General features: G+C 38.1%; 1 protein-coding gene across 1 annotated transcript in view; it reads left to right on the top strand.

The window, feature by feature from the left end:
- Nucleotides 1-27718, top strand: part of PTPRO (protein tyrosine phosphatase receptor type O) — a 246894-nt gene that overhangs the window by 198422 nt on the left and 20754 nt on the right. The window contains exons 13-19 of the mRNA XM_045554266.1: nucleotides 4906-5045; nucleotides 7395-7527; nucleotides 9044-9164; nucleotides 13533-13601; nucleotides 15745-15828; nucleotides 21390-21425; nucleotides 24502-24583. Coding sequence (XP_045410222.1) covers nucleotides 4906-5045; nucleotides 7395-7527; nucleotides 9044-9164; nucleotides 13533-13601; nucleotides 15745-15828; nucleotides 21390-21425; nucleotides 24502-24583 — 665 coding nt within the window. The remainder of the gene's footprint in view (nucleotides 1-4905; nucleotides 5046-7394; nucleotides 7528-9043; nucleotides 9165-13532; nucleotides 13602-15744; nucleotides 15829-21389; nucleotides 21426-24501; nucleotides 24584-27718) is intronic.

Here is a 27718-nt window from a genome sequence, read left to right as displayed (position 1 = left end):
TCACATAAGATATCATGGACTCTGAAATGATTTTAAATAAAAGGGAATTTCACATTTTGGAGCATGAGAACATTGAAGAAGTTCAGAGAGATAAAAAGTGATAACCAGATGTTCTATGACTAATGTCTACATCTATAGGGCTTTACATTGTGTAAAGTGTTTGTGTATACATTGTCTTAAATCTCATTTACCTTTTACAACATTATTGGAGTCTTCCCATCCCTCCCCTGTATGAGCTGAAGTCCCAGCAATCTCCAACCTTTTTGGCACCAGGGACCAGTGTCATGGAGGACAATTTTTCTCCGGACGGGGTGGGCGGCAAGGGGGGTAAGTGGAGCTCAGGCAGTGATGCCAGTGATGGGGAGTGGCTATAAATATAGACGAAGCTTTGCTCGCTTGCCACTCACCTGATGTGCATCCCCCACTCCCTTTTCCTAAGTTTCATGGAAGACAATTTTTCCACAGACCTCTGCCACCCAGTCCCTAACATATGGCGGACTAGTACCAGTCTGCGGCCAGTGGGGTTGGGGACCACAGAGCTAGACCATACTTGATATTTTGAATAGTAAGACACTATTAGTTTGCTAGGGCTGTCATAGCAAAATACCATGGACTGGGGTGACTTAAACAACAGAAATTTATTTTCTCACAGTTCTGGAGGGTAGAAGCCCAAGGTCAAGGTGTCGGCAGGGTTGGTTTCTCTTGAGGCTTGCAAATGACTGCCTTTTAATGGTGTCCTCAACTGATCTTTTCTTTGTGCATATGCATCTCTTTGTGTGTCCAAATTTCCCCCTCCTGTAAGGACAGCAGTCTGATTGGATTAGCACCCACCCTAACATCCTCATTTTAACATAATCTCCTCTGGCAAGGCCCTATTTCAAAATACAGTCACATTCTGAGGCACTGAAGGGGTAAATCTTCAATATACGACTTTTGGGGGCACATAGTTTATCCCATAGCAGAGACAGAGACCAATCAAAATGCATCTGCACGCCATTGTATTCCATATCATATTCAATTGCTTAAACAATATTTAGCCATTTCCCTCTTTTAGTCCTATGCCTGCAGATTGGGGACATGAATCATCCAAACCATCCTAGGCTGAGGAGCTGAGCTGGCCTTGCTTTCTCATGAGATGTGGGGCCACCTCAACCAGCTTCTGCCAACCATTTCCAGACTTCTGCTCTGCCAACAAGAAGAAATGTTCTAACCCAGAACTATCCAATTGAAATGTGATGAGAGCCATACATGTAATTTTAAACTTTCTAGTAGGCACATTAAAAAGTAGTAAAAATAAACAGGTGAAATTGAGTTCAAAATATTTTATTTAATCAAATATATACAAAGTGGCATTATTCTAACATGTAATCAATATAAAGAATTATTAATGGGATACTTTATTCTTTTCTTATACAAAGTCTTCAAAATTCAGTCTATATTCTACATTTCAAATTGGACTAGCCATATTTCAAGTGCTCAATAGCTACATGTGGCTAGTGGCTGTGTTGGACAATTCACATTCCAATTCTTACATTTTAATACATTCCCTGGGACAGTTGTCTTGAGTAGTAAGATCTAACTATAAGGCCCTCCCAATGCAATTATACCTTCACTTATTAAAGCTTACAATAGCTTTCTTTGTGATACCAGAATGAAATTTCTGCCTGGCTTATGCAGGGAAATACACCTATCACAAGGATCCCAAACAGTCCTCAAGCAGGTGATTTGTGTATGTTACTCATTGACCTACAGCACTGATACGCATATGACTTTCAGAAAAGAGTACAGTGATAATAGGTGCAGTGACCTTAGAATAATTTATTTCCCCCATACTCCACCTGAAAAGAAAAATCTCTTGTATGGCTCTTAGAGGCCCGACTTTTTGGGGATTTTCCTGAGAATCTTATTTATCACTTAGGCCCACATCACAGCCAGACCCAAAGAAACCCCTACTCTAGCATGTAGGTCATGTTCCTTGGACCCCTGAGAGCTGTTGTTATAATTCACAACAGTCCTTGACTCTGCCACAGAAATTTGATGATTTTATCAACATGATATTCATAAAAATGGCAGAGAACATAAAAATTCTACCCCGGTGTGTCTGGTATTGCCTGATGCTTGAACTCTGCTCTTCTGGTTGATGAACCTTAACTTATGTTTTAAATCAGTCAATAGACAAGATTTATGGAGTAGGTACAGGTGAGTAGTTCAAGATGAAGCCAAAGTAATGTATAACATATACCTCCTGTTCTTAAAGAATCTAGTAGGATTCAGTAAAATCAGGAGTTCACTGACATAGATTAAATAGGAAATATTAAGGGTAACAGAAGATTAGATAAGGGATAACTCATCAAGAGGCAAAGTCATTAGATGAGGCTTCAAGGAGGAGGTCAGACATTTCCTAGACCTTAGAATAAGCAGAATAGAGTACACTGATTGAGGGGAAGCACATGGATTGGGAAAGAGCCCAGAAAGAGCCCTGCCTGTATGAAGGTCAGGGAGAAGACTGGCTTTCCCAGGGGGCAGCATGTCTGGGCAGTGGGGATGGTGGTGAAGCTGACAGGTAGCAGGTATCCAATTGAAGTAAGATCTTAAAAACTTGGCATATATGGATGCGCTACAATAGACAATGCACAGATAGTATTTAACATGAGCAAAGTACCATGGTTGACAAAATGAAGAAAGAACCAATTAGAGCCATGGAAAAAGAAGTATGGAACTTTTGTAATGCACAATGAGTGTGATGACAAAAGTCTTGACTTGCAATATAATTTAAAATAGATTAAAGGAAAAGATGAAAAGAACTTTCAAAATTGCTGTCTAGGACTGAGAAGTAAGAGAAAAGCCTCCAAATGGTTGGTTTAGAAAATTGAAAGAATGATAGTACCATTCCTGGTGCCTCTGGTGCCACAAATCAATTCTATGTTTCCAAATACTACTTCCTGTAGTTGGAAAAGTGGAAGGAAAGTAGAATTAATTTGTGAGAAGGGGAGGGAACCAGGTTTAGTTTTGATATATGGAGTTTGAGGTAATAGTGAGACATTCAAGTAAGCACACATGATAGCTGATTAAAAATGCAGACATAAAAAGTTGGATCCAGAGATTAGGATTTGGGCAGTGTTCATACTGGATAGCTAAATCGATTTTATCTACCCACCAAGAGGAAAAATATAGATGTCTCTGGGATTCTGATTATGGTCAAAGAGACTCGCTCTGAGGAACAACTCTGTAGTACGTATTTTTAAAAGAGAGAAAGACCAAGCTCAGCCTAACAAAACACTTTATTTCTGCCCCCAAACAAGCTCCCACTTGCTTCCCTGGAAGCAGAGTCGGAAACACTGAAGGACTTAACTCTGACACATCATCCTATCAGCAGTGGCAATTCTGAAGGATATGGGAAGTGGAAATTAACCTTTGTATTTCATCAGCAGTCTTCGTCAGAGGAGAAGTGAGACAATGCAATGTCTGAAGGAGTAGACAATTCATTGCAAGTGATAAAGGGATCCTGACATCTACTGTGAATTTTGCCTGCCCAAAACTAACTCATCTCTTTCCTCCTTCAACTCTTCTGCCTAATTTTGTCAAGTTTCCTCTGGAAAGAAGCTTGCTTCTTTTTAGTTGGACACAAGTTTAGGTTGTCTGCTGTGCATCGTATCAAGAACGATTTTGACATACTTCTTGGTTCTAGACAGGGCCATGATGATTAATTATATTCTAGAAAGAAGGTCCAAACTTTTCCACATAAAGACATATATTAGTACCTGTCAAAGCAGTGAAAGGGCTTACAGGACTTCTTCATACACTGCTAAAAGCCAGGAGCTGGAGACCAGAGTGGGGACAGTGGGACAGGAAATGAAAAGACATCCAGGTAACAAGCAGTGAGAGATCTACAACAATGGGTAATTGTCTGACAGGGATGCAGGTGGGCAGAAGATGATGTCATGTGAACCTGGCTGCAAGATACATTATGTTACCAAACAAGCAATGTCAAGGAGTTCTGAGCACAGGTAGTGGGAACCCCAGCTTAAGACCTTGAGTTCAGGTGTAGCACTTTACATCCTGCAGGAATTAGAGAGAGAGGCAACACCCAAAGGATGAAGGCACAGGCAGAAGACCAGGAGAGATTCAGGAACGTGGAACAAGACAGCAGACCACTTACTGGAACTAGGGAACAGGCAGGAGTTTGGTCTCAAGTGAACAAAGCCAGTGTGACTTATTACTGGAAATAAGCATGAAGAGGCACAGACAGCATGACTTCCTTGACTAATGGATTAATTTATTGATCAAGATAAAATGTATAAGATAAAGAATTTATCTCTAATGTTTTAAAAATCCAGTCCCCTTCTCTCAATCCTTTTCTTAAAAGAAAGGATCATCTGTTTAGCTTTATCCTTTTTAATTTCGACTAAATTTTCAAGAAGTCATTCCTCTGCCTGAATTATTCCAAATAGTCTCCAGAGAAAGGAAGATGGGTTGCTGGCTAAGTACCAGACTGCATCTCTCCATTAGAAGGAAGCATACCAAGTTCATTTTTCTCAGTCTTTTTTAAGTATAGATTTTTTTTTTCTCGTGCAGAAAGTTCTGTATTATCAGGGCAATGCTAACTGCAGTATAGATGACACAAAAACTATTAATAGATTGTGTCTATGATAAAGCTGAAGTAGAAAACAGAAGTGTTCCAAAAAGAGAAGTAATGGAAGGGAGGAAAAAAGGCAAAATATTCTGCCTTCCAAGTTAGATACTATCTTTGTGAAAGGACATCTTTCAAAAGCTAAATAAGTTCTTTATGGTGCTTTTAACTACCTGTATTTGGATTTGGGGGATGTTTTATCTGCTTATTAATGAAAGAATAAAGGATACATTTAATTAAATTAATTTTTTAAAAAACACTTTTTCTTTGCTCAGAACCGGCTCCTCCCAAATCACTCTTTGCAGTGAACAAAACCCAGACTTCGGTGACTTTGCTCTGGGTGGAAGAGGGAGTAGCTGATTTCTTCGAAGTTTTCTGTCAGCAAGTTGGCTCTAGTCGGGAAACCAAACTCCAGGTACCATACATTTTTATTTTCCCTTTCTGAGTTAATTTTAATTGAGGCTAATTATCTGGATGAAATAAAAATATTCTATTTCTTTGAACTCTAGAAAATGAAAACTGTCTATATACTCTTCTGTGTTTCAGTGATATAAATTAATAGTATGCTTAGAACAAGCCCAAAAGATGCTACGAGAACTTTTATATTTGTATTTATCTTTTGTGCCTAATCCTTAGCCATTCCACATCATACAAAGGGAAAGAAAATAGGCCATTAAATTGATCAGGAAGATAAAGACTCTACCATATAAAATGTAATTTAACAACTATGAACCAATTGCCAATTATTTGAAAGGCACTGTATAGAACACAAATGGTACAGTCAATATTTGCCTTCAAAACACTTTTATATAGTTGTGCATATTACATAAGGATAGAAATAAGTAAAGTAAAATGTAAGTGTCACAACAAAGAGACAACTATTTAGAGAATCTAAAAGAAATATGCGTATCTGGTAAGTAAGGAGGACAATTTTGTTAGAAAATGACGGCTGAAAGAGAGCTACTGCTAAAGCTAAAGTTTAGATGAACCAGCAGTTCTACGGGTAACAAAGCCACAAAGGAAAAAAATATTTTACAGCCAGAGGTAGATGGAAAAGAGTAGGGTTATGAGGGACTCCACATAATACAGTGTATAAACTAATCCTATGAACATGAATAACTGATGTTTTTAAGATAATGAAGTTCATGAGATTGAGAAGAAGAAAGCGTTGCTAGGAGTACAGATCTCTTCCTACTGAATGCTAAGATAATTTGCTTTTATTCCTTTCCCCTTTTGAAATTCCTATCTACAAACTCATCTCTTTTTGATTTGGGCTGAACAGCTGAATCTTTTCTCTCTTCTAAGAATCCTTTTTTAAAATAACGCTCTGCCAATAATGAATTTTATTCTCTGTAACTACAATGATGTCTTTCTTTAAAACAACAATGGTTAGTCAGCTACTTACTATAACCAAATCCTGTTAGCAAAAGTCTTTCTTTCCTTAGAATCATTCTTTTATAGAATAAGTGAAAGAGATGAGAATGGAAAATAAGTGCTCATGGCATGAATCTCTTTAGGCAGGGGTGTTTCAGAATCTTGTTTTGAAAAAGAGTGTTATGCTGGCTCAACTTTTTTTCTATCTTGTACAGTAGTACTTGTCATTAGTCTGGTGTGAGTCCACCAAGTTAGCAACTTGCTTAACTCAAGAATAGGTTAATAATATTTCTGAGCATACAAGGTTGCAATGTCTTTGGTGGATGCTGTATAAAAGCTGAGAATGGAGACAAAGGGGTAGTGTCCTTAATATATAAAGAACTACTACACATCAGAATGATAAAGACCAACAACCCAAAACAAATACATAATAGAAAACTAAATACAAAAGGTTCTTGAACATATGAAAAATTGAGCAACCTCACTCATGGTAAAAAGAAATGCAAAATAAAACTACAAGATACAATTTTCACTAATAATATTGGCAAAGCTTGGAGTTTGCAGATATACTGTGTTGGAAAGAATAGAAAGAAACAGACATTATCACACATTAATGCTATTAGTGGGTAACTTGGAAAATGTCTGTGGAGGACTATTTTTTATTTAAAATTAAAAATGTACACTTTTTGACCCAGCAATTCAAAAAATTTGACCCTAGCATGGAATATATTAGTATATATATATGTGTGTATGTTCACACATACAATCCACACAGGTTTTACATATGTATTTGTGTATGTGTATATGTATATGTATATACACACATATATACATACATATATTAGATGAATGTGTGTATATATACATATGTTCCAGTATTTGTAGAATGATGCTCACTGTAGCATTGTTTGCAATAGCAAAAATATCAGAGACCACTTAAGTGTTCAATAATAGGGACCTGGTTAAATAACAAAGTACTATATGTCCTTTCAATGAATTTCTATACAGCCCTTAAAAAGAATAAAATATTAAAGCTTAATCTGTACTGATATGGAAAGAGCACCAAAAGATACTGATAACTAAAGTAAAAAATAAGCAGAGCAATGTGTAAACTCTGGTATCACTTATGTTTTTTAACTATGTCCTATATGTTTATACATCTATGAAATATATATGGGAAGAAAAAAATACCTGACAACAGTGGCTGTTCCCATGGAAGGGGATTGGGTAGACGGGGAGCAGGGACAGAAGGAAACATTTCTCACTGCTATCCTTTTTCATCTTTTAAATTTTTTACTCTTTCCATATATTACCTACTCAGCTATGAAAAATAATTTAAAAAAAAAATAGGTGACAATAACCTAAAATATCTCATTTTCTGCATCTTCAGGAGCCAATTGCTGTTTCTTCTCATGTTGTGACCATCTCCAGTCTCCTTCCTGCCACTGCCTACAACTGTAGTGTCACCAGCTTTAGCCATGACAGCCCCAGTGTTCCCACATTCATAGCCGTCTCAACAATGGGTAATTATATACATTCATGGAATCTGGTCTTTCGAAGTTATTTCTTTGCACATTTTCCTAGTTTTTCTTTTTAAATATATATAATTTATTATTTTAATGGATAAACAGTCAATTTACCAATAACAGCTTTACCAATAACATAAACAGTCAATTAATACATATAATGCATATTATATGTATTATGTACTGCTTTGTTACAATAAAGTAAGCCAGAGAAAAGAAAATCATAAGGAAGAGAAAATATATTTACTATTCATTAAGTGGAAGTGGATCATCATAAAGGCCTTCATCCTCATCATCTGCACATTGAGTAGGCTGAGGAGGAGGAGGAAGAGGAGGGGTTGGTCCTGCTGTCCCAGGGGTGGCAGAGGTGGAAGAAAATCTACATGTCTGTGGACCTGCACAGTTCAAACTCTTGTTGTTCAAAGGTCAACTGTGCTTTAACATCCATCATTCCTTGTTATCTCCACAGCAACCTGTGCAACAGGTGATAGTATTACATTTGCCAGTAAGGAAAATGAGGCCCATCGGGTAGACAAAATGGCTTCCCCAAATGACAGTGAGCAGTCAAGTGAACTTGAATAAGCTCTTCTGGCCATGAGTCTATTGTTCTTTCTGTTCACGCACTCTGCCCATGAACTGGAGCCAAGCTGGCCCAAATAGGAAGTGGCAAATACCTAAAATCTTAGGGATCACATGGCCGGCCAGTTCTCTGATTTTATAATGAATGCAAAAAATGGCATGGCTCTTCTCTGGCCCACTTTGAGGAGTTTTATAAAAATATTGAACACATTTCCCTGCCTTTGATATCCTGGTCTTCCATATAGCATGAAGAAATAGGTAATGCATTAAGTGCCAAGCTGGACCAGTTATTGTATGACCTTTGTGAAAAGGACACAACCCCTGTTCTTAAGGGCTCTACAGCCTATTAATAGGTTTAATCTCTTGAGTTGTGCAGATGGGGAACCTCTAACATATGGCTTCGGATCATCAGAATGCCTGCTCCTAGTAATGTGTTAGTGCTGCGGCAGATGGCAGCTTGCTAATGCCTTTTTCATATACATTATTAGTCGTGAGCAAAGTATACAATTGCGCTTTCTGACTTTAAAGTAATGGGCATAAAATAAGAACCTGCCACCCTCTAAAAGCTTTTGAAAATATTAAATAATGATAATACAGGATAATGACATCTCTATTTGTAATTTTCAAATGGATTTAAACTATGGCACAGGTATTCTTCATTCCTCAGCTCCCCTTTATAAGAACATCCCTAATTTTGTAGACCTTTGAAATGGACTCAATTTTTGTAGGCACCTGAATACCATTTTTCAGCCTAGTTTATGAAGTTATAGTTGACCAGGAAGGGGTCATTGTTGGCTTGGAGAAACATGGTTGTTATTCTTATTGATATCATCGTAAGTTCACTGCTCTCAAGATTAGATGAAAAGCAATGAATGATTCTGTTGGTTACCATGTAACAGAACCTGTAATGAAAATGTGTGCCTTATCTCTTCAGTGACAGAGATGAATCCCAACGTGGTAGTGATATCCGTGCTGGCCATCCTGAGCACACTCTTAATTGGACTGCTGCTTGTTACGCTCATTATTCTCAGGAAAAAGCATCTGCAGATGGCTAGGTAAGTTCAGTTTTGTTGATCTTTTATCCACAATCTTTAAAATACTTTTACTTATCACACATGTATGGTTTTGGCAGATCTAAGTTGTACAGCAGTAAATTTAATTTCAGTTTTCTGTATCTATTTCCATTTTGTGTATTTTCCAAGTAGACTTTTAAACATTATTTTAGAAAATATTACCACTGAAATGGTAAAGCAAAGGACTGCTTGTTTACACGAAGCCAAATCTCTTGCTACCAATCTTGGTAATTTAAGTAGCCCATACATAGGGATCCCTCACATTGGAGAACTTTCAGGTCTATTTGCAATAAAAGAAATATCTACACCTGTTCAGTCTGATTAACAAAAGGATTTAACAAAAATGGAGACCACAAGAAAGAACAGGGAAAAAAAATCCTCTCATTAGTTTCTTTGTAAAAGAATACCTGTGCTGTTTTATAAAAAAAATGTTTGTTAAGTTTATGATTAGGTCCATTAGATGCTCTATTACTTTAGTTCCTATTACTCAGAGTTGCAGGCAACTTAATTTTTTTCATAGTTAGAATAGTCTTTTGATTTATGATTTAAGTGCTTCACTATTCCTCCTACCCCTGATACATCACTCATCAGAGCATATTCTCAAGTACTTTCTGTGATATATTTTCAGAACAACTCATTAATTCCCTTAAGGAATTGCTGCTTATTTGAATACTACTGGGTTTGGGAAATTTGGTTCAAATTTATATTTTCCTGATACTAGCCTACTGAATTATAAATCAACATCTTTCTCCTTTTTCATAGTTCTATCAGTTGCATATTTATAAATAAATTTATCCAGCCAACAACAATTTAATCAGTGTCTTGTATGGCATATCCAAAGAAAAATCAGACATCAGAGCTGTCCACTGGAACTGTCAACCCAGCTGGAGATATGTACATAAACAGCTATATTTAAAGGCATATGCTGACCTGTAACATAAAGGAAATAAAAATAGGATGCCATGAAAGTGGAGATGAAACATTAATTTTGAATGTGCAAATCAGCTTCTTGAAGGTTGGCATTTGAATAAATCTTAGAAGAATAGGGAGGTGGTACTGCACTGTGGCTGGAGTGGAGAGCTCTGACATTGCACTCCTTGAGAGCAAATCTTGACTTACAACCCCTGTGAGTTTGTGCAGGTCCCGGAAACTTCATTCATTCATTTAACAAATATTGACACCACACCTGCTGTGTATCAGACTCCTTCAGGTGCTTGGAATATGGCAGTATATGAAACACAGAAAAATATACACCTTCATGGAAGTTGTATTCTAGTGGGGAAGAGAGAAAATAATGTATATGGAAAGAGATTGCATGGTATGTTAGCAGGCCTTGTGAAAAAATTGTGCAGCTGATTAAGGGAGACGAGCAGTACCAATACGGGAGAGAAGCCCTGGGAGGTGGGTGAGTTTCACTGAGAAGGTGACACTTGCACAAAGACTTGAAGTACATGGGGGAGGCAGCCACGTGTTACCTGCAGAAAGAATGTGGCCAGTGGTGAGAACAGCTGGTGTCAGGCCTTGGGGCAGGAGCATGACCAGCATGGTCAATGCTTAGCAGAGAGATTGGTATGACTTGAGCAAAGGAAGGGAAGAACAGCAGGAGATGGCCAGATCAAGGGCTTCAGAAGCCATTAGAAGGACGTTGGCTTTCACTCTGAGTAATATGGGCAGCCATTGCAGGGCTTGGGGCAGAAGATTAACACCATCTGACTGGCATTTGAACATTTTCATTCTGACTTTTATGTAGAAAACACGCAAGGACAAAAGCAAGCTCCTCACCTAGGGGAGCAGTGACAGTCATCCAGGCAAGAGATGGTGGCTTTCAGTCCAGAGTAGCAGCAGCGAAACCAGGGAGAAACCATCAGATTCTGGATGAATTTCCAAAATAAGGGCAATAGGATTTGCTAACATATTGGATGTGGACTGGAAGTGAATAAAGGAGTCAAGAGTTACCATCAACTGAGAGAAGATTCCAAGTGGAAAGATGTCAGAGTGGGGGGAACGTCAAGTCTTCAGTCTTGGAAAGGTTAAGTCTGAGGTGACTGGCAAGTGCAGGTGTGGAGTGGGCAGCTGCACACAAAAGTCCAGTGTTTAGTCCTCACTAAATATATAAATGTGAGAGTTGTTTACGTATATAATAAATTGTATCAAAGCTACAGACTGAATGACATTCAGGGAGTAAATGTCAGTAAGAGAAGAGACCCTGGATTAAGCACTGCAATAATCCAATATTAAGGTTTTCAGGGAGAAAAAATAACAAGAGACTGAGAAGAGGCAGCTGGTGGAGTAGGAGGAAAACTAAGAGAGTGTGGTGGCCAGGGAGCCAGGGAAAGAATGTGTACCAAGAAGAGATGAAAGGCTGGGCACGGTGGCTCATTCCTATAATCATAGCTCTTTGGGAGGCCAAGGTGGATCACTTGAGGCTAGCCTAAGCCAAAAAAAAAAAAATATATATATATATATATAAACACTAGCTGAGTGTGGTGGTGTGTGCCTGTAGTCCCAGCTACTCAGGAGGCTGAGGCAGAAGAATCACCTGACCCTAGGAATTCTAGGAATTTAAGGTTACAGTGAGCTGTGATGATGCCACTCTACTCCAGCCAGGGTGACAGAGCAAGACTCTGTGTCAAAAAAAAAAAAAAATTATAACAACCCCTAGATTAGTGGATAGTTAAAAACATTAATATAGTGATAACATAGCATAATACTCAACTCATGGGAAGTATGCAATAAATGTTAGCTCATAATAGAGTGGACAGGGTGGTAATAGATGTAGTAATGGAAGTAGAGGTATTCTGGAGCATTTTTTGTGGTGCACACAGCAGATATTTAGCAGGGGTTGGGGTTCTAATTCATCCAGCTAGCAAGTAAAGCAGAACATTTGGGGGCATATGATCCTCTTGGGGGGGCTATGATCCTCTTGGGCAGTCTGGTGAAGACTATAGATCCCTTCTAAGAACAATGCTTTCTTTTTAAGTACATAAAATAAAATACATAGGATTATACAATTATATTGCAGTATGGTAACCATATTTAAAAAGCAAACATGTTATATACTTCTTTATTAATACATTAAATATCAATATTTAGTAGGATGTCTAATAACTCTCATGATTTCATCATAGTGATGAATATGAACAGTGTTTCAAGCTATCTGCAGCAAATCTATTATATATAAATATCTGTAATTTCTACTGTTATCAAATTACAAGCACCAATATTATGATGGTTTGTTTCCTATTTTAATAATAGAAGGAACTGCTAAATTTAATTACAGTTTGTGAAAATAAAGAGTACTTTTTACCCACATGTTCACACAGCCCTAAATTCCATCTTTGAGTCTCCAGATTACAAACCCCGCATTTCTACTAGTGAAATGTATATTTAAAAATAAAACCCTGCATTAGAGGATAAATTAAGTCCCATTATAGGAAATTGAAGCAGGAAAATTCATTGATGATGTAATTTATAATACAATATGGTATAATAATATATTAGTGTATATTTCAAAAGAAGAAACTTAGACTGACCTAGTAAAAACAGGCAGATAACTGAAGTAATTAGCACATTATGTCAAAAATGTCAGAATCTCTGCTTCAATTCTGAATGTGTCCATCAATTTCATATAGAGAAAAAATGAGATGAGTTCCAATGAGCTATGTTATATATGCATGCTATTAGTCAAAAGGCAGAGAAATGAGAATATGGTTACCATTTTCTCTACTTCTGGAAAAAATAGAACTTTAACAGTGTTTTTACTAATGAATAGGTAACATTGTGGATAAGAGGCATGGCAGAAGCCAACCTATCTCAATACATACCACTCTTTTACTCTTATCTTAAATAATGAATGATATGGGCCTCAAAATATGAGAGAAAGATTTTGGAGGAAGTAAAAAATATAACTTGATCAACTATCATTATAAAGAGAAAATCAAAATGGTATGAAACAAAACTCCCCAAAGAAATTTTGCGAAAAATGGAAAATCCTGTTTATCTAGGAGAGTTTCTGTGTCTTACTGTTGAAGGTTTTGTAAAAAATATTATCTCCCTCATAGTTTCAAGATTTATTTTAGGATCACGAATGCCCTTTGGAAAGGATTGTGAATTGAATCCTTTTGGCCTCGAATAACTTGATTTGCAGCCTTGCACAAGATTGTTTCATTTTGTTTTATCTTTTTGTTTTGCCTGTATGCAAAAGAGGAACATATAGGATTTATATTAATATTAGCTTTTTTAAAAATTTAATGCTGTGGGATAAGCCAGTAAAGACTCTCTTTACTTTATGTCAAGGCAAAGAGTGTTCTGTCAAGCAGTAACCTTGATTTTGTGTTTCCTTTCAAACAGGGAGTGCGGAGCGGGTACATTTGTCAACTTTGCATCCTTAGAGAGGGATGGAAAGCTTCCATACAACTGGTGAGTATTGTTTTGGAACAAGCCCCTGAATGGCTTAGCTATGCTATGTGTGCTCCAAATTTAATTTTACTATCTTTGGGGGATAAATGGTTTTGTCTGATTGCCCTTTCACAATTTCAGCAACAGTAGATTTTTGATGGGTAGCTCTTGGTAGAATATAATGGTTTATATGAGCTTAATTCTGAAGTAGAGAAAGTGTCGTAGTCTGCTCTCCATTTGCTATGTTAAACAAATAACCAAAGCAGTCATGCAAGGAGCCGGTTACTGTGCTGAGGAAGGGCTTAAATGCAGGAGCCACACTGAGCCACCGGTGGCTAAAGGCACAAAGAGAGACTCCAATGAAGCAGCATGAGACAGAGCAGCATCTCCATTTAAAACTCACATTTCAGTGCCTGGGAATATGAGCCACCACTTCTGTTCAAAAATTAGGTAGAAGTATATACAGCCCGAGGCTCTCAGCTCTCATACTTACAGGTAAATAAATATCAAAGCCAGGGAGGAAAACATAGCCTTGTTTTTCTTTATGCCAGAGTATTAAGGACCTAGAGGGAGGAAGTGTTCAGAGAATTAAAAAGACATTGTCAAGAGATTAAACTGGTTGACATTATTCCTAAAAGTGATACACAATAATTAGCAACCCTATCCAGCTCAGTCAATACTCACCAAAATGACTATTTAAGCAAACATGTAACATGAAGCTCGCACCACCTACATGATCTAGTCTGTTTCTTTTGCAAGCAACCATGCATAGTACATTTAAATATACATATTTCATATTAATCCTTGGTAGGCGATTTTTTTTCTGTTCTTTTTTTTGTGTGTTTTCTATACCCTAAAATGGTTAACCTTAAATTTTGCTACTAAAATACAACTAATTCAACTGTAAAGAAAGAGAAACTCATAAACTCTTGATGGTGAAAAGATAGGAAACATTATTAGGTTTATTCAAATATATTAGCACGCTTTCTAAAATTAAGAGACTGACTCACTGATACTTGTTTCTTGCCTGGTACACCCTTAAAAAAGGCCAGTCCTGGAGCAGTGATGAGTGACCCAACTAGCAACTGATCTGATTATAGGCACTTGTGACTCATGAGAGCTCTGGGTTAACTAACTCATGTCATGATTTATAGGATTTATGGGAGACCAGTTCTGGGATCAGTGAGGCAAAAGAAAATTCACTTCAGGATCTTTCTATAAAATCAAGCAAACTCTCCTACAGCTCTTGGCAAAGACAATTTGCCATCTCTAGCATTTTCTGGATGACTGAGAATAGATATCTCCGTGAGGACTTGTAGTAACTGAAGTGACAAGGTGACGGTATTTTTTCCTCTAATTCTCAGAATAACCACAGATGCAGCCACAGGATATTTTTAAATCCATATTAATGGATGTTCTATTTGACAAATGGTTTGAATATCTGAAACTGGATTCAAACCAAACATTTTAAATCAACAGTCTGAATTAGAATTAAAGTGAAACGAAATAATTTTGCTCCAGCTTAGCTGAGTATCAGTGAGACTACATCCGAAGCAGTTGATGAGCTGCTAATCTTGAATGAATGATACCTGAGTCTGTTGTAAGGGTCAGTTTTAGAAATTATGTAGTAATTAAAAATAATAAAGAAAGTCACACCCAGCAATGCAACTTTATAAGAATGTGTTTTAAAAGTTTAATCTTCACCAGAATCAGTATATGTAAACTGACCATTTATATTTTCTTACACATGCTGCTGTTTAGCTATCAAATGATGTCATAGGGGTTTCTTAAAATAGACTTAAACATTGGAAGAACGAAATCCAAGAATAAGGCTTGAGGTAACTAGTGATGCATTTAAGAGCCTCATTTAACTGAATGCAAAATGTAATCATCTAATAGCAGACTAATTGACACAAAATAAGTTGAAAGAAATATATCTGATTACAATAAGTTCGTGTGTGAATAAAAACTGATTCTGTCAACATTATAGCACTTAAGCCTTCCCATTTAAATTTCACAGAACGGAATAATACTTAGTTGTAATTAAGGTGCTTGTCACATTAATTGATCCTGGAAGGTAATTTACTGATATCTGTTCACAGTTTATATTACTAACTCTTGCCACTTTTTCATCTTTACATCTGTTATCTATTAATGCTCACAGGCGTAGGAGTATATTTGCTTTCTTAACCCTGCTACCCTCATGTCTTTGGACTGATTATCTTTTGGCATTTTATATTAATCCTTGGTAAGTGATTTTTTTTACTGTTTATTTAACATAAAGTCTTTAAAAGTCAGCTTTCCAGAAATAAACTAAAAGGAAAATTTCTTTTTGATTATTTTATATGTTTGGCAGCATCTAAAATTGTTAATCATGTGTTGAAGCGAATTGAAGCAGTTAATGGTACTAAGATGCTAACGATAATGTTTTATCAATTAAATTTTCTTCTTATGATGTTCTAGGCAAGGTTTTCTTCCATTTATCACTAGTCATTTGTTTCTTCATTGGGTCAATCCATTGGCCTCTCGTCTTTTAAATGACACTTTCCATTTTCCTTGCCATCTCCATCCACTAGAGAGCGCTATATTTCCAAGAAGGTAGAAATGCATCAATATTGAGAACCCAGAGTCTATACAGTACTCTGTATTTGATAATAATACAGAGTTTTTATAAAAATGTTAACTCAATGAATATTGAACAGGTGACTATGTACAAGCCTCTTTGTATAATTATCTTATTAAATTCTCCTCCACAATCCTGCAAAGAGTATTATTGGTCTTATTTTAGACTTGTGGAGATAGAGACTTGAGATTAACTGTCTTAATATCTATACTACTATATAGGAAATCCAGTTCCAAACTCAGGTCTCTCTGAAATCTGTTCTTTCCACTGTAAAAAAGCAGTCTCCTATAGTTTCTTATTTTCTCGAATTCTAAATCATTTCAATAGTCAAATCTTGGAAAGTATCTTTTTTGGTTTTTTTAAATATATAATAAAAATAATAACCTTGAATTCTGAGACTAAACAATGGAGAAGAACTTTCTTTTCCTGAGTTATGAGAAACAAGGTAGCAGTTTCCCAGGGAACTGACCAAAACTCATTGTCCTTAAGTATTAATACATGGTGTTTAGGTACTAAATTATGTACAGACAGATCCAGAAATGTGTACAACTTGAGAAGGACTCAGAAGAAAGCAATAAAAATATCTCATGGACTGGAAAAAATGGCCCACTGGAGGGAAAAAACGATGAAAAGCAATCTCTGGAGAGTTATTTATCCAAAAAGACAATTGATCAAATATTCTTCAGCTCCTCCGAGGACAGAAGAAATACAACTGGCAGAATTTAGGATTTCAAGTTGCAGTGGAAGAAATATAAAAAATCACTTCCTCATAATAGAGATTGTTAATACCAGAATTTATATTTTAAAAAAAAAAGAGTAGAGGAAATTTTTTTGAAACAAAGTACACAAAGATGTATAAGAAATTGGCCAGGTGGTGGCCCACGCTGTAATCCCAGCACTCTTGGAGGCTGAAGCAGGAGGATCTCTTGAGCTCAGTTCAAGACCAGTCTGAGCAAGAGTGACACCCAGTTCCTACGAAAAATAGAAAAAAATTAGCCAAGCCTGGTGACATGTGCCTGTAGTCCTAGCTACTCGGGAGGCTGAGCCAGGAGGATCCCTTAAGCCCAGGAGTACGAGGTTGCAGTGAGCTATGATGACGTCATGGCACTCTAGCAGGGGCAACAGAGCAAGACCCTGTCTCCAGAAAAACAAAAAAAGAAAGTCAGAGGAATGTAGTGGCTGATAAGGACACATGCACTATTATTCTAAGTTTGTTGTTATTGCAGTTTTCAGTACAGGGCTTCATCTCAGTCAACTCTTTTTGACCTTCAAAATATCCTTCTACTTTTAACTCAACATCTACTAATCTTCCTCAAGTATTTTACCTACCAATAAAATACTTGTAGCAAATGCCCTTAAAGTATCCCCTTCAGATTTCAATTAAAATTAAAGAAAGATGCATATAATAATGTTATATTCCTTTCCCTGCTTAATTCTCTCAGACGTTCTCATTTTCCACAGTTCAGTTTTAAGCTTCTGTCAGGTAGGCCTGTGCTTATTTGCATGTCTTTAGTAACAGGTCCTGCTGGTGAACATAGCTTCAAATTTCGGCAACCCTTTCGAGGTCTCCTACTTATACTACTGATCAAATTGTACGAGGCCCAGATTGGGGCGGGGGGACCCTTCAGTGGTCTTTAGAAGAATCGTCCTGAGACTGTAAATGGTTCTCTCCAGGTGAGAAGAGAAGGCAAAGCATAGGTCCCCATGCTTTCTGTCACTTTCAGTCAATTTCACACGTCTCAACCAGTGAAAACATACTGGGTATAAACTGTGTTCTCAGCCCTGGGCTTGTGCAATGTCAGATACAAAAGAAGTCAAATTCCTGGCCCCTGCTCAGTCAAGCACAGCTCGTACCCACACACCCACTCACATTTCCTACTCTTTGCCTCATCTAATAACTCATGCATATTTTCTCCTGCTTTCATTTGCTAAATAGTCATTTTTAATCCTCCTTCAGATGTGTTGTCTTCATATTTCACCCACTCTGTTAGCAACAGCCACAAATAACAGCCACCCCCAGCAATACACACACATTTCCTAACACACTGCCCAACTTCTCTCTAAACTGTTGATTTCTTGGAAAGATATGTTCCTGTTCATTTTCTAAAACCCTCCTGATGCTGCTAGTGGTTTGTGTGGATATCAAGAGGCTCTTTCTCTCTCCCATAGTGTTGCTCGAATCTTTTCCCAGGGTGGTAGCAGAATGAGTGTGGAGCACCAGAGCCCACATAGGTTAGTGTCAGGATTGTGTTCTGCAAGGATTTCTCAGAATATGTTTCCTACTGAAAGAAATCATCTTATTGGACCTAGCTCTATCTAGACTCGGTGTTATTACTTTCTTTCTTTTTTTTTCTTTTTTTGCTGCCATAACCACTCTCATGTTGTTCTCAGGTATTCATCTGCCTGTTCTAAATCCTAAATGGTTGGCATTTTAAGCATGAAGCAACATGTGCTTAAAATGCTTAGCTTTACTCATGGTTATTGCATGTTCTATTTGAAAAATGATATACCCTTACAGACCTTTCTAAGATTTGGGGATGTTTCTGTTTAGCTCGTCAAAGAGAAAGCAGCACATATTGAATGGAGGGCTATTAGAGTTGTTTTGTTTTGTTTTAAATAAATCCCATGTCTTTGCCATTGCCTCATATTCTTCTTTGGAATGAATCCAGCGTGGCTGGCTTTCCAAGACTGTCACAGCCATGAAGAACTTGTGAAGAATGAATCCTAACTTCTTGAAGTCGTTAGGATTTTGAGCCTTACCTAATATAAGTGAAAAAGAAAAAAAACTTTTAAAAAGCACATCATCCCGTATGCATATATACTGTATATCTGATGGGTATTATTTATTGGTTATTTGGAAAGTCTTTTGCAATGAAAAGGTGATACCCTAATGTCACCCAAAATGTTCACTGTAACATGCACACACACCAGCTCTTTCTGTAATGTGAAGTGAAAATTGCTAGCAAAGCCTTAACTTAAATGAATTTTCCCCTTTCCTTAGAATTAGCACAGCAATTAAAAATGTAGGAAAGTGTTGTCCATGTTGCTGTGGAGTCTGATAATTCACTCCTGTCCTGTTCCATATTCTCAGGATACAGGAACTCCTTGGAGTCAGCAGAATCCCACCAGAACAATGAACGTTGTACACAAACCACGAAGACACACACTTAACAGCAGTCAGTGTGTGACAATACGCTGTGCAAAACACACAGTAGAATGTTACATGGTATTGAAAGTTCATTCAATAATGAATGAGACGGAAAGAAAAAGAAAATGTGTCTCTCCGCCATGAATCAGGTTTCTGCACAGCTGTTGAGTAGTAGCAGCTTAATATCTCAGCACTGAATTTATTCAGTGTCGCCCCCTCACATACGTTTGTTTCTTCCTCGTTTCCCTGAGAGCCTGTTTGGATAGGAAAGCATTTTTTGTGTTGGCAGCATCCTGACTTAGTCAGATCTGCAAGCCGTCTCTGCTGACATTCTCCTTTCCTGAAGTACTGGAGTATTTGGCTCTCACTACACCCAGTGAACGTGGAATTCCAAAAGCTGACTAAATTCCCATCCCAGGAGCTGAAGAGAAAATGATCCATAGATATTTCTTTAGGTTCCCAAAGGCCTATATGAAACAGCTATGTCCACCATGACAATATGTTTCTGAGGGGATGAGAAAGAGCCGGAGTGAAAACTGGAATGTTTATTCCCTCTAAATCCCAAGCATGGGAGACAAAAAGGATGAGGGAGAAAAAAGATAAGACAAGAACTGTTGAATGGATTGTCTTCCCTTAGAAGCAGGAAGAAATAAAAGCTACCTGAAAACCACCAACACGGCTTGCCTTTGTGGACGTTTCCCTCCATGTACTGACCTGCATTACTGTCCTGTCCACAAGTCTCGTTTTCCCAGCCGGGTCTCACAAGCCCAAGTCCGGTACCGAATTCTTAAATGAATCATAACTGAAATTGTGAGGTGACATGGCAAAGATGTTTTGTTCCAATCCAATTAAATAAGCATTTACTGCCCACCCACTATGTGTTTCATTAACTGTGCTCACCCCTGGGGGTTAGTGATAGTCTAGCACTGTCACTTATGCCACTAACAGTCACACAGCATGAGAAATACTCCATCTGTGAAGGGTTCCAAGAGCATAGAAAATGTAGTGCTTCATTGTGCTAAAAGCTTTCAAGGAGTGGAAGTGTACAATTATATATTCATAATTTTAAATATAAATGAATATAAATAAATATTTTCGTACATGAAAATTCTAAGATCACAACTGTTGTTTACTATATAGACTGTTTTCTGAAAATGTGGGTGCTTTCATCCAGAATATGTAAAGATCTTGGGAAATTACTTATAAAAATGGGTAGTATCATGTCACTCACGTGCTCAATCATGTTTCGATATTCATCATTTACATGAGACAATAAGAATACAATAACAAAGTGCTTCAACAGATACCCTCTTAGCATTAGCTAAGTTAGGTGAGTTATCATCTTACTTGCTGGATGAAAACCATTACCCTAAAGACCCCCTAAAGAAATGTGATCAACTGAAGCACTCATTGGCACTTCCTATGCGTGAGCTTACAGACTAGAGATAAGTTAAGAACAAGCATGTAATAGGTCCAATTCTTTAGATAGCTTAAAAACTAGTTCAAAATTGAATAAGAACGATGCCATAGTAGAATTATATAAGCTACATGTAGATAGCACAAATTTACATCCCCAAAGAAAATGTTAGAAAATTTTATTTTAGCCTTTAATTAAGAAACCAACATTCTTCCCTCTCATCATTTTCCCTTTTATTCCCCAATTCTTCCTTCCTGCCTGTAGAACCTGGATTTTTCAGGCAGTAGATAGATACTTCTATATATTTACAAACTTCCTTAGCAAGTTAATCACCAGTAGCTAGAAATCATATTTCTAGAACTCAGTTTTTAGCAAGTGTGAAATATAAACTGCAAGTATGTTCCTGCAATCTAATAGAGTTTTAAAAAACGAATCTGAAATTATTATCATTATCTTCTCATTTAAGGAAAAGTGATTAAACAAACCTGAGGTATGTTTAATGAAAATTAAATAAAATTGAGGTGCCTGATGCAATTATTTAAAGTTCTTCTAGTTTAATTATTATGTTAATCAATTTTTTTTGCCCAGATAAATTTGTGGTTTTTTTTTTTTCTTTCTCAGGAGTAAAAATGGTTTAAAGAAGAGGAAACTGACAAAGTAAGTTTTTCTTACTATGTTGTTTTAAAAGATGTTTGTCATAATGATCCTAACTTTCCAAATCAAAAAAGACTGCTTCTCTTCAAATAGAAGGGATGCTTAAGAAAGAGGCAGATGTATATTATGTATGTATTATGTATGTATATTATGACAGTGTGTTGGTGTGTTTATACATATGTATCACAGAACCCATTTCAGGAATAAGGATAATACTTCCCATATGAAATCTGAGAAAGAATGGGCTGTCAGGAATTCTAAAAGTCTTGCAGGAGGAAGTGTGGTATTCTAAACACAGTATATGAAAATCTAATATTTAGCCACATCAAAGGGTTTCCAAAACCCTTTTAGTATTTCAAAATTCTGTATTTATTGCAAGCAAAGGCTTTTACTCTATTTGATCTTATAATAAATACTTTGATAATGTTGTCTTGGGAAACCTTTATAATAAATAGAAAAGATAATTACTGTAGCTAGCCTATGGCTTTACTTATCTACTGAACTGTTAAGTCAGAAGAATTATGATTCTGTTGGGTAAAAATTAACTATCAGTTGATTTCAAAAGCCTATTAGATTATCACCTTCAGACCTTTTCATAGTTAAAATTCTACATATGAAGAGTGGAACATTCCTATTAATAGAGTTTGTTCTTGATACTTGCCCAAGGTAGAACACTGGTAAATTAGTCCAAGGAGGCAATTAGGGAATCCAGCCAGGTCTATGACATCCATACTAATGGAAAAAAATCATGAGTAAGCCATGATAAAATCCAAAAGAAAACTTAATGTAAAAAATATTTCTAGTTATCTTTGAGCAATGTATAATTTTAAGGCACATGTGAATACAGAATAATTTTTCCAAAGTCGATTTCAAATGAGTATGCATATACCAACTGATGTAGGGGAGGCAAGAGGACACTAAATAGAGGCCAGGTCCTGTCACCTGGAAGGGATGATTTGACAGAAACAGAAAAACTTTGTTTCCCAAAACTGTTGATTGGGTTGGTAAGTGAGCTAGAGAGGCATAGACCAGAGCACCGAGAAGGCAGAGTGTCAGGACAGAAAGGAGAGACTCTATCAGTGCTTGCTCCTTCCAAGACCCAGGCAAAGATGAGAAATAAGACTGGGAAAAAAGGTTTAGTAGAGTTTAGTGATGGTAGAACCTACCCATAAGCCAAAAAACTTCACATCAAACCAGCTTCCTCCTTCCCTCTTGTCATTGAATTCTCCCTCCTTCTCTATCTAGAAGCCATTTTTTGAAAGGCTTTCCCCTCACTTTTCTGTTTGTCTTCTCTTCACCATTCCACATGCTCTGCCACCATGTCCCCAGCTCCCCTCTCCTAGTGCCACTGTTTTCCTCATGCTGTCACTCCTGTCCTCCACTTCTTCCGCCTCTCCCTCTAGGTCTTGTCCTGCTGGTCTCTTTCTCTCCCAGCTTTGTTGCTCTCCTCCCTGTCACCCTCCTCCTTCTCATTCTCCTCCTTCTCATTCTTCTATTTCCTGGCCCTTCGTTTATCTCTCTTTTCCCTCTGCTTCTTGCTTTTGCTTTTTCTAACTCATATTTTCCTGATTTGCTTCCCATTTTCCTGTAACAAGATGAAAACTAGAGTTGTTAAGTACAACACTAAGGTCCATGCACTGCTCAAAGACTGCAGCCAGAGGGTGCAGTGGTTTTTTATTTGTTTGTTTTTTGAGACAGGGTCTTGCTCTCTCACTAGCACTAGAAAGCAGTGGCGTCATCATAGCGCACAGCAACCTCAAACTCCTGGGCTCCAGCAATCCTCCTGTCTCAGCCTCCTGAGTAGCTGGGACTACAGCTGTGCACTACCACGCCTGGCTAATTTTTCTGTTTTTTGTAGAGATGGAGTCTCACTCTTGCTCAGGCTGGTCTTGAACTCCTTGCCTCAATCCTCTTGCCTTCACCTCCCAAAGTGCTAGGATTACAGGTGTGAGCCACCATGCTCCGCTCAACAAGCTGTTAAAGTAAAATCATTAGAGTTTAAATGTATTACCTGGGAGGTATGATGCCCATTAAAATCTCCTAAAATCTTTACATGCGTGAACCTATCAGATTAGCTAACCAACAACTTTAAATGAATATCTATTAAATACTATGTATTTGCTAATAGGACATAAGACCACCCGCAGATAGATGATATAAGCTGAGTAACATGCCAGGAGACTAAGGGAAGGGTCAAGTCTATGGCCCCTGCCAAGGTGGAAAGGCATGGGTTAGACGGCAGAGTCCGGCCCCCTACAGACGCAAAGAGCAGCTGCAGGGAGCAGGGGGTGTAGGTGGGCTGTAGAAGAGATAAGCAGTGGATAAGCAGAAAATTACAGGAAATAAAGCTTAGTTCTTATTCACCCCCGCCCCCCCCCAAAAAAAGGTGAGAACTTCTGCTACAGATGCAGAAACATAAGCTCGGATGTGTTGCTTGATTGTATCTCGGAGCCATTTTGATGCTTTTCTAGATGTGCTGGCCTCTAAACACGGCTCTCTCCAGTGGGATCCCAGCCTCTAAATACAGCTCTCTCCAGTGGGAGCTTTCTGGACAAGCACGTCTCCCCACCAACCCCACTCTGGGGAGACTAGTCAGCAGCACAATTCCTTAGACTTGTAAAGCTGTTTGAACTCACAGGGTTCTTTACATACTGTATGTCAACCTTGTGAAGTAGGAATAACTACAGTATTTTACAGATGAGAAAGTGGAATTTCTGAAGAGTCGGGTAATTCTCCAGGAACACATAGTCAATAAAACCACAACTCAAACTTTGGAATCTAATCCTCTGTTCTTTTCCATATGCCAGAGTTTTCTGGAAACAACACGTATGTGTGTGTGTATATGAGCGTGCATGTGTATAATATTACACTGCTAGAGTGAGGGCCAAGTGAAATTCCAGAGATTTCTCCCATCTCAAGGAAGTTTGATATATGTGTAGGGGCTGGTAACTCGAACCAAAATTAAAAGTGAGTGCTAACCTCTGACAAGGAGAAGCAAATCGCGAAGTACGATGCTAAGCAATATGTAATGCCTATCAACAGGATTGCTAAAACTTACATTTCTTTGTGTTTGGCAAAGCCCCGTTCAACTGGATGACTTTGATGCCTACATTAAGGATATGGCCAAAGACTCGGACTATAAATTTTCTCTTCAATTTGAGGTGAGTTGGAGAAAGCATCTCCTACCTTCTGTAATGGGTTAAGACCTGGGAATTGGGGGGTTTGTGTTGGGGCCATTTCCCTGCTCACTGGCAGTGTTTGGGATGTGGTTGTGGGACAGGTTCTGTAGCTGGCCTTGGGGGCCGCATCTGCTGGTTCAAAGCAAGGGGCGTCAGGCCTTGATGAGTAGCCAGGGCTCATATGGAACAATGTGGGGCAGGAGAGAGCAGACGCAGGTACTGAGGTGAGCATAGGCGTAGAAGTCTTCACTGAAAACCAGAGAAATTGCAGGTACAGTGGGGAAAAGGCAAGCTGAGGCGTGAGGCCTGAGACAGAATTTCACTTTCAGGGGATTTTTAGTGTGTTTCTCACCCTTCTTAGGCCACAGTGCGGGTGGATGATGGACGAAACTGATCCATGTTTCCTGGACACATAACAGCCTGGCAGGGGGGTTTCTTCGAGCTTTAGGACTCCTGGCATTCTGCTTAATGTTCCTTCATGCAGTTTTATTTTCTTCCCTTGGAAAAAAATGGGGAAAGAAAGTTATTCATGATTTGTGCAGAAAAAGAGAAAAACTGCTAACACCCAGTTTTTTTCTCAATCACACACATTTCTTTCTCTCTAAGACCATGCATCGGAGTAGTTGGAAATGAGGAAGTCTAGGATCTCGGCAGTGTGGGGAACATAACTGTTCCTTACTTTTCCTTCCCACATATTTTACAGCTCATAACACAGATGGCCTCATATCCCTCAAGGTTTCTGCAGCATGGCTCCGGTGGTCAGTGATTCAGGGAAAAGGGAAAGATAAAGTGACTTCTCTAAATTCTGTAGGTTTTTTTAGAAAAAGCATTTTAGGTGCTGTTTCCTGTTAAGGCAGCTGCTTCCTTCTCATTTTTCTGATTCATTTCTTCTTTCCTCTCATCGGCCAAGGACAGCTTTAGTCTGCGAAAAGCAGCAATAGTCCTGGTGCATCTATACTCACAGGAAACTGGAGGGTGAGAAGAATCTTATACATTACCAGATACAAAGACCTTTAACTACCACCTGTGTCCTGAGAAATTCAACCCAGAGCCTGCTCAGTTACCCAGTGCGTGCAGGTGCACCGGAAATGATAGATGCTACCCCAAATGCTATATCTCAAAAACCAGAAATTCAATGGAGATCGATGATGAGGATGACATTTCAGAAAATTATATCAAGAAAAATGAAAAGAGATTATTTTATAATGAAACATAAGCCAGAACGCTGAAAAAAAATAGATGATTCTGATAATGGTGGTAAAAATTATGATGTAGCTACACTTTTCAACCTTATTAAAACCACATCTTCTCTTAATTCTGTCAAGGTTTTATGCCCTTGGTGGCACAGCTAGAACAATTACCTCTACTGGGAACTCACAGTTTATGCCATCCAACTGAGTGTAGCTATTCCTGTGTTTTTGAATTGCATCATTATAAAAAAAATTGCCTAAGTCATTTTCTGGTAAAAGAAAAGATTATTTAAGTTGTGAGTGACAAAAATATAATTCAGAATAGTTTAGACCAAAGGACAAGGGGACTTATTCAAAGGATCGTAAGGTGTCTGGTATAATGAAAGGAAGGGCTGAGTAGCTAGACCACGAGGAGAGTTGGGGAGCAGCTCAGTCTCAGGAGTGGCTGGAACCCAGGGCCAGATGCCTGCAGGGTCCCTCTTTTTATTTCTCATTTCTGCTTCTTTCTCTGTCTTAGCCTCACTTTCTTTCACTGCAAACCAACCTCTTTTTCATAGTGGAGAATACAGCCAGTAACAACCCTTGCATGTCACATGCTTTTGTTTCCACGGTTTCCAAAGGGAACTATTGACTCCCTTTCTCGTGTGTAGTTTGAATATTAACGGGGAAGGATTTTGATTGACTAGCCCGGGTCATGGTGATCTTTCAAACCAACCACAGCCAGGGAGGGCAGAATCACACAAGCTCTTGCTTCTGTAACCAGGAGGCTGGATTAGCTACACTGAGAAGGACAGTGTTATTCCCCAACAGAGAGAGGGTGCTGGGAGAACTGAACAATAAGTGATGAGAATACTAGCCTTAGATGCCAAAAAATATAAAAAGCAGAGTTGTAGATTTTATATGCTAAATGTTCAATTTATAATATAATATTCATTGTATAAATGAATACATTAGACTGATTCCATATGATTTATAAGGGAGTTAGGGATGTATAAAGTAGGAATCTAAAAATCTGGATTCTCACTTCCGTTTTGCCACTAGTTAATATTGAAAAAATCATGTTTTCGCATCACCTCAGTTTCTTCCTCTGTAAAATGGGCAGGTTGAACTAGATCAATGGTTCTCAATTAGATAAGTACCAGTCTGTCTCCTATCGGGAGTTTGGGAATGTGTGGGTTGTTACAATGACTTGGGAGGATGGTACTAATCATGTTTAATGGGAGAGCAACAGAGATGTTAAATGTCCTTCAGTGAGTGGGACGGTCCTGCCCAACAAAGAGTTGTCCCAGGCCATTAATGTTCCATGGAGAAATATTGGATAAATGTGGGATGAGGACACAACGAAGCTTCATAACCTGTGTGTGACAGTCAGGATTCTCCAGAGAAAGCAGTAGGATATGGATATAGACCCAATAGGACGTATAGAGAGAGATTTATTTCAAGGCTTATGCAATCGTGGGGCTGCCAAGTCTGAAATCTGCAGGGCGGGCCAGTGGGCCCAGGGAAGAGCTGAGGTTGCAGTCCCGAGTCTGATGGCAGGGGGACCTGTCTTTTCTCTTCAGGCTTTCACCTGATTGGATGAGGACCACTCACATTATGTAGGGCAATTTGCTTTCCTCGCACTCTGGCGATTTACATGTTAATCACTTCTTAAAAAAAATAAAATAAAATACCTCCTCAGCAGCCTCTAGACTGGTGTTTGACCAAGTAACTGGGCTATAGTGCCTAGTTGATACATAAAATGACCCATCACACCATGATTTAAAGTAGCGTTTAATGTTTGTATTTATTATGAGGCTTTTTTCCCCTACATCTTTACTCTTAGAACACTATTGGTCATATATGAAATTTATTTGGTGCCAAGTCCTGACATTGTATACTTGTTCCAGTGAGAAAATAAAAACAACTGACTCCCTAGGAGTCTGTT

This window comes from Lemur catta, chromosome 6 (genome assembly GCF_020740605.2).
Source record: "Lemur catta isolate mLemCat1 chromosome 6, mLemCat1.pri, whole genome shotgun sequence".
In the NCBI taxonomy this organism is placed as follows: domain Eukaryota; kingdom Metazoa; phylum Chordata; class Mammalia; order Primates; family Lemuridae; genus Lemur; species Lemur catta.
The sequence above is the reverse complement of the archived record's forward strand: the minus strand, read 5'-3'. Positions and strand labels throughout refer to the sequence as shown.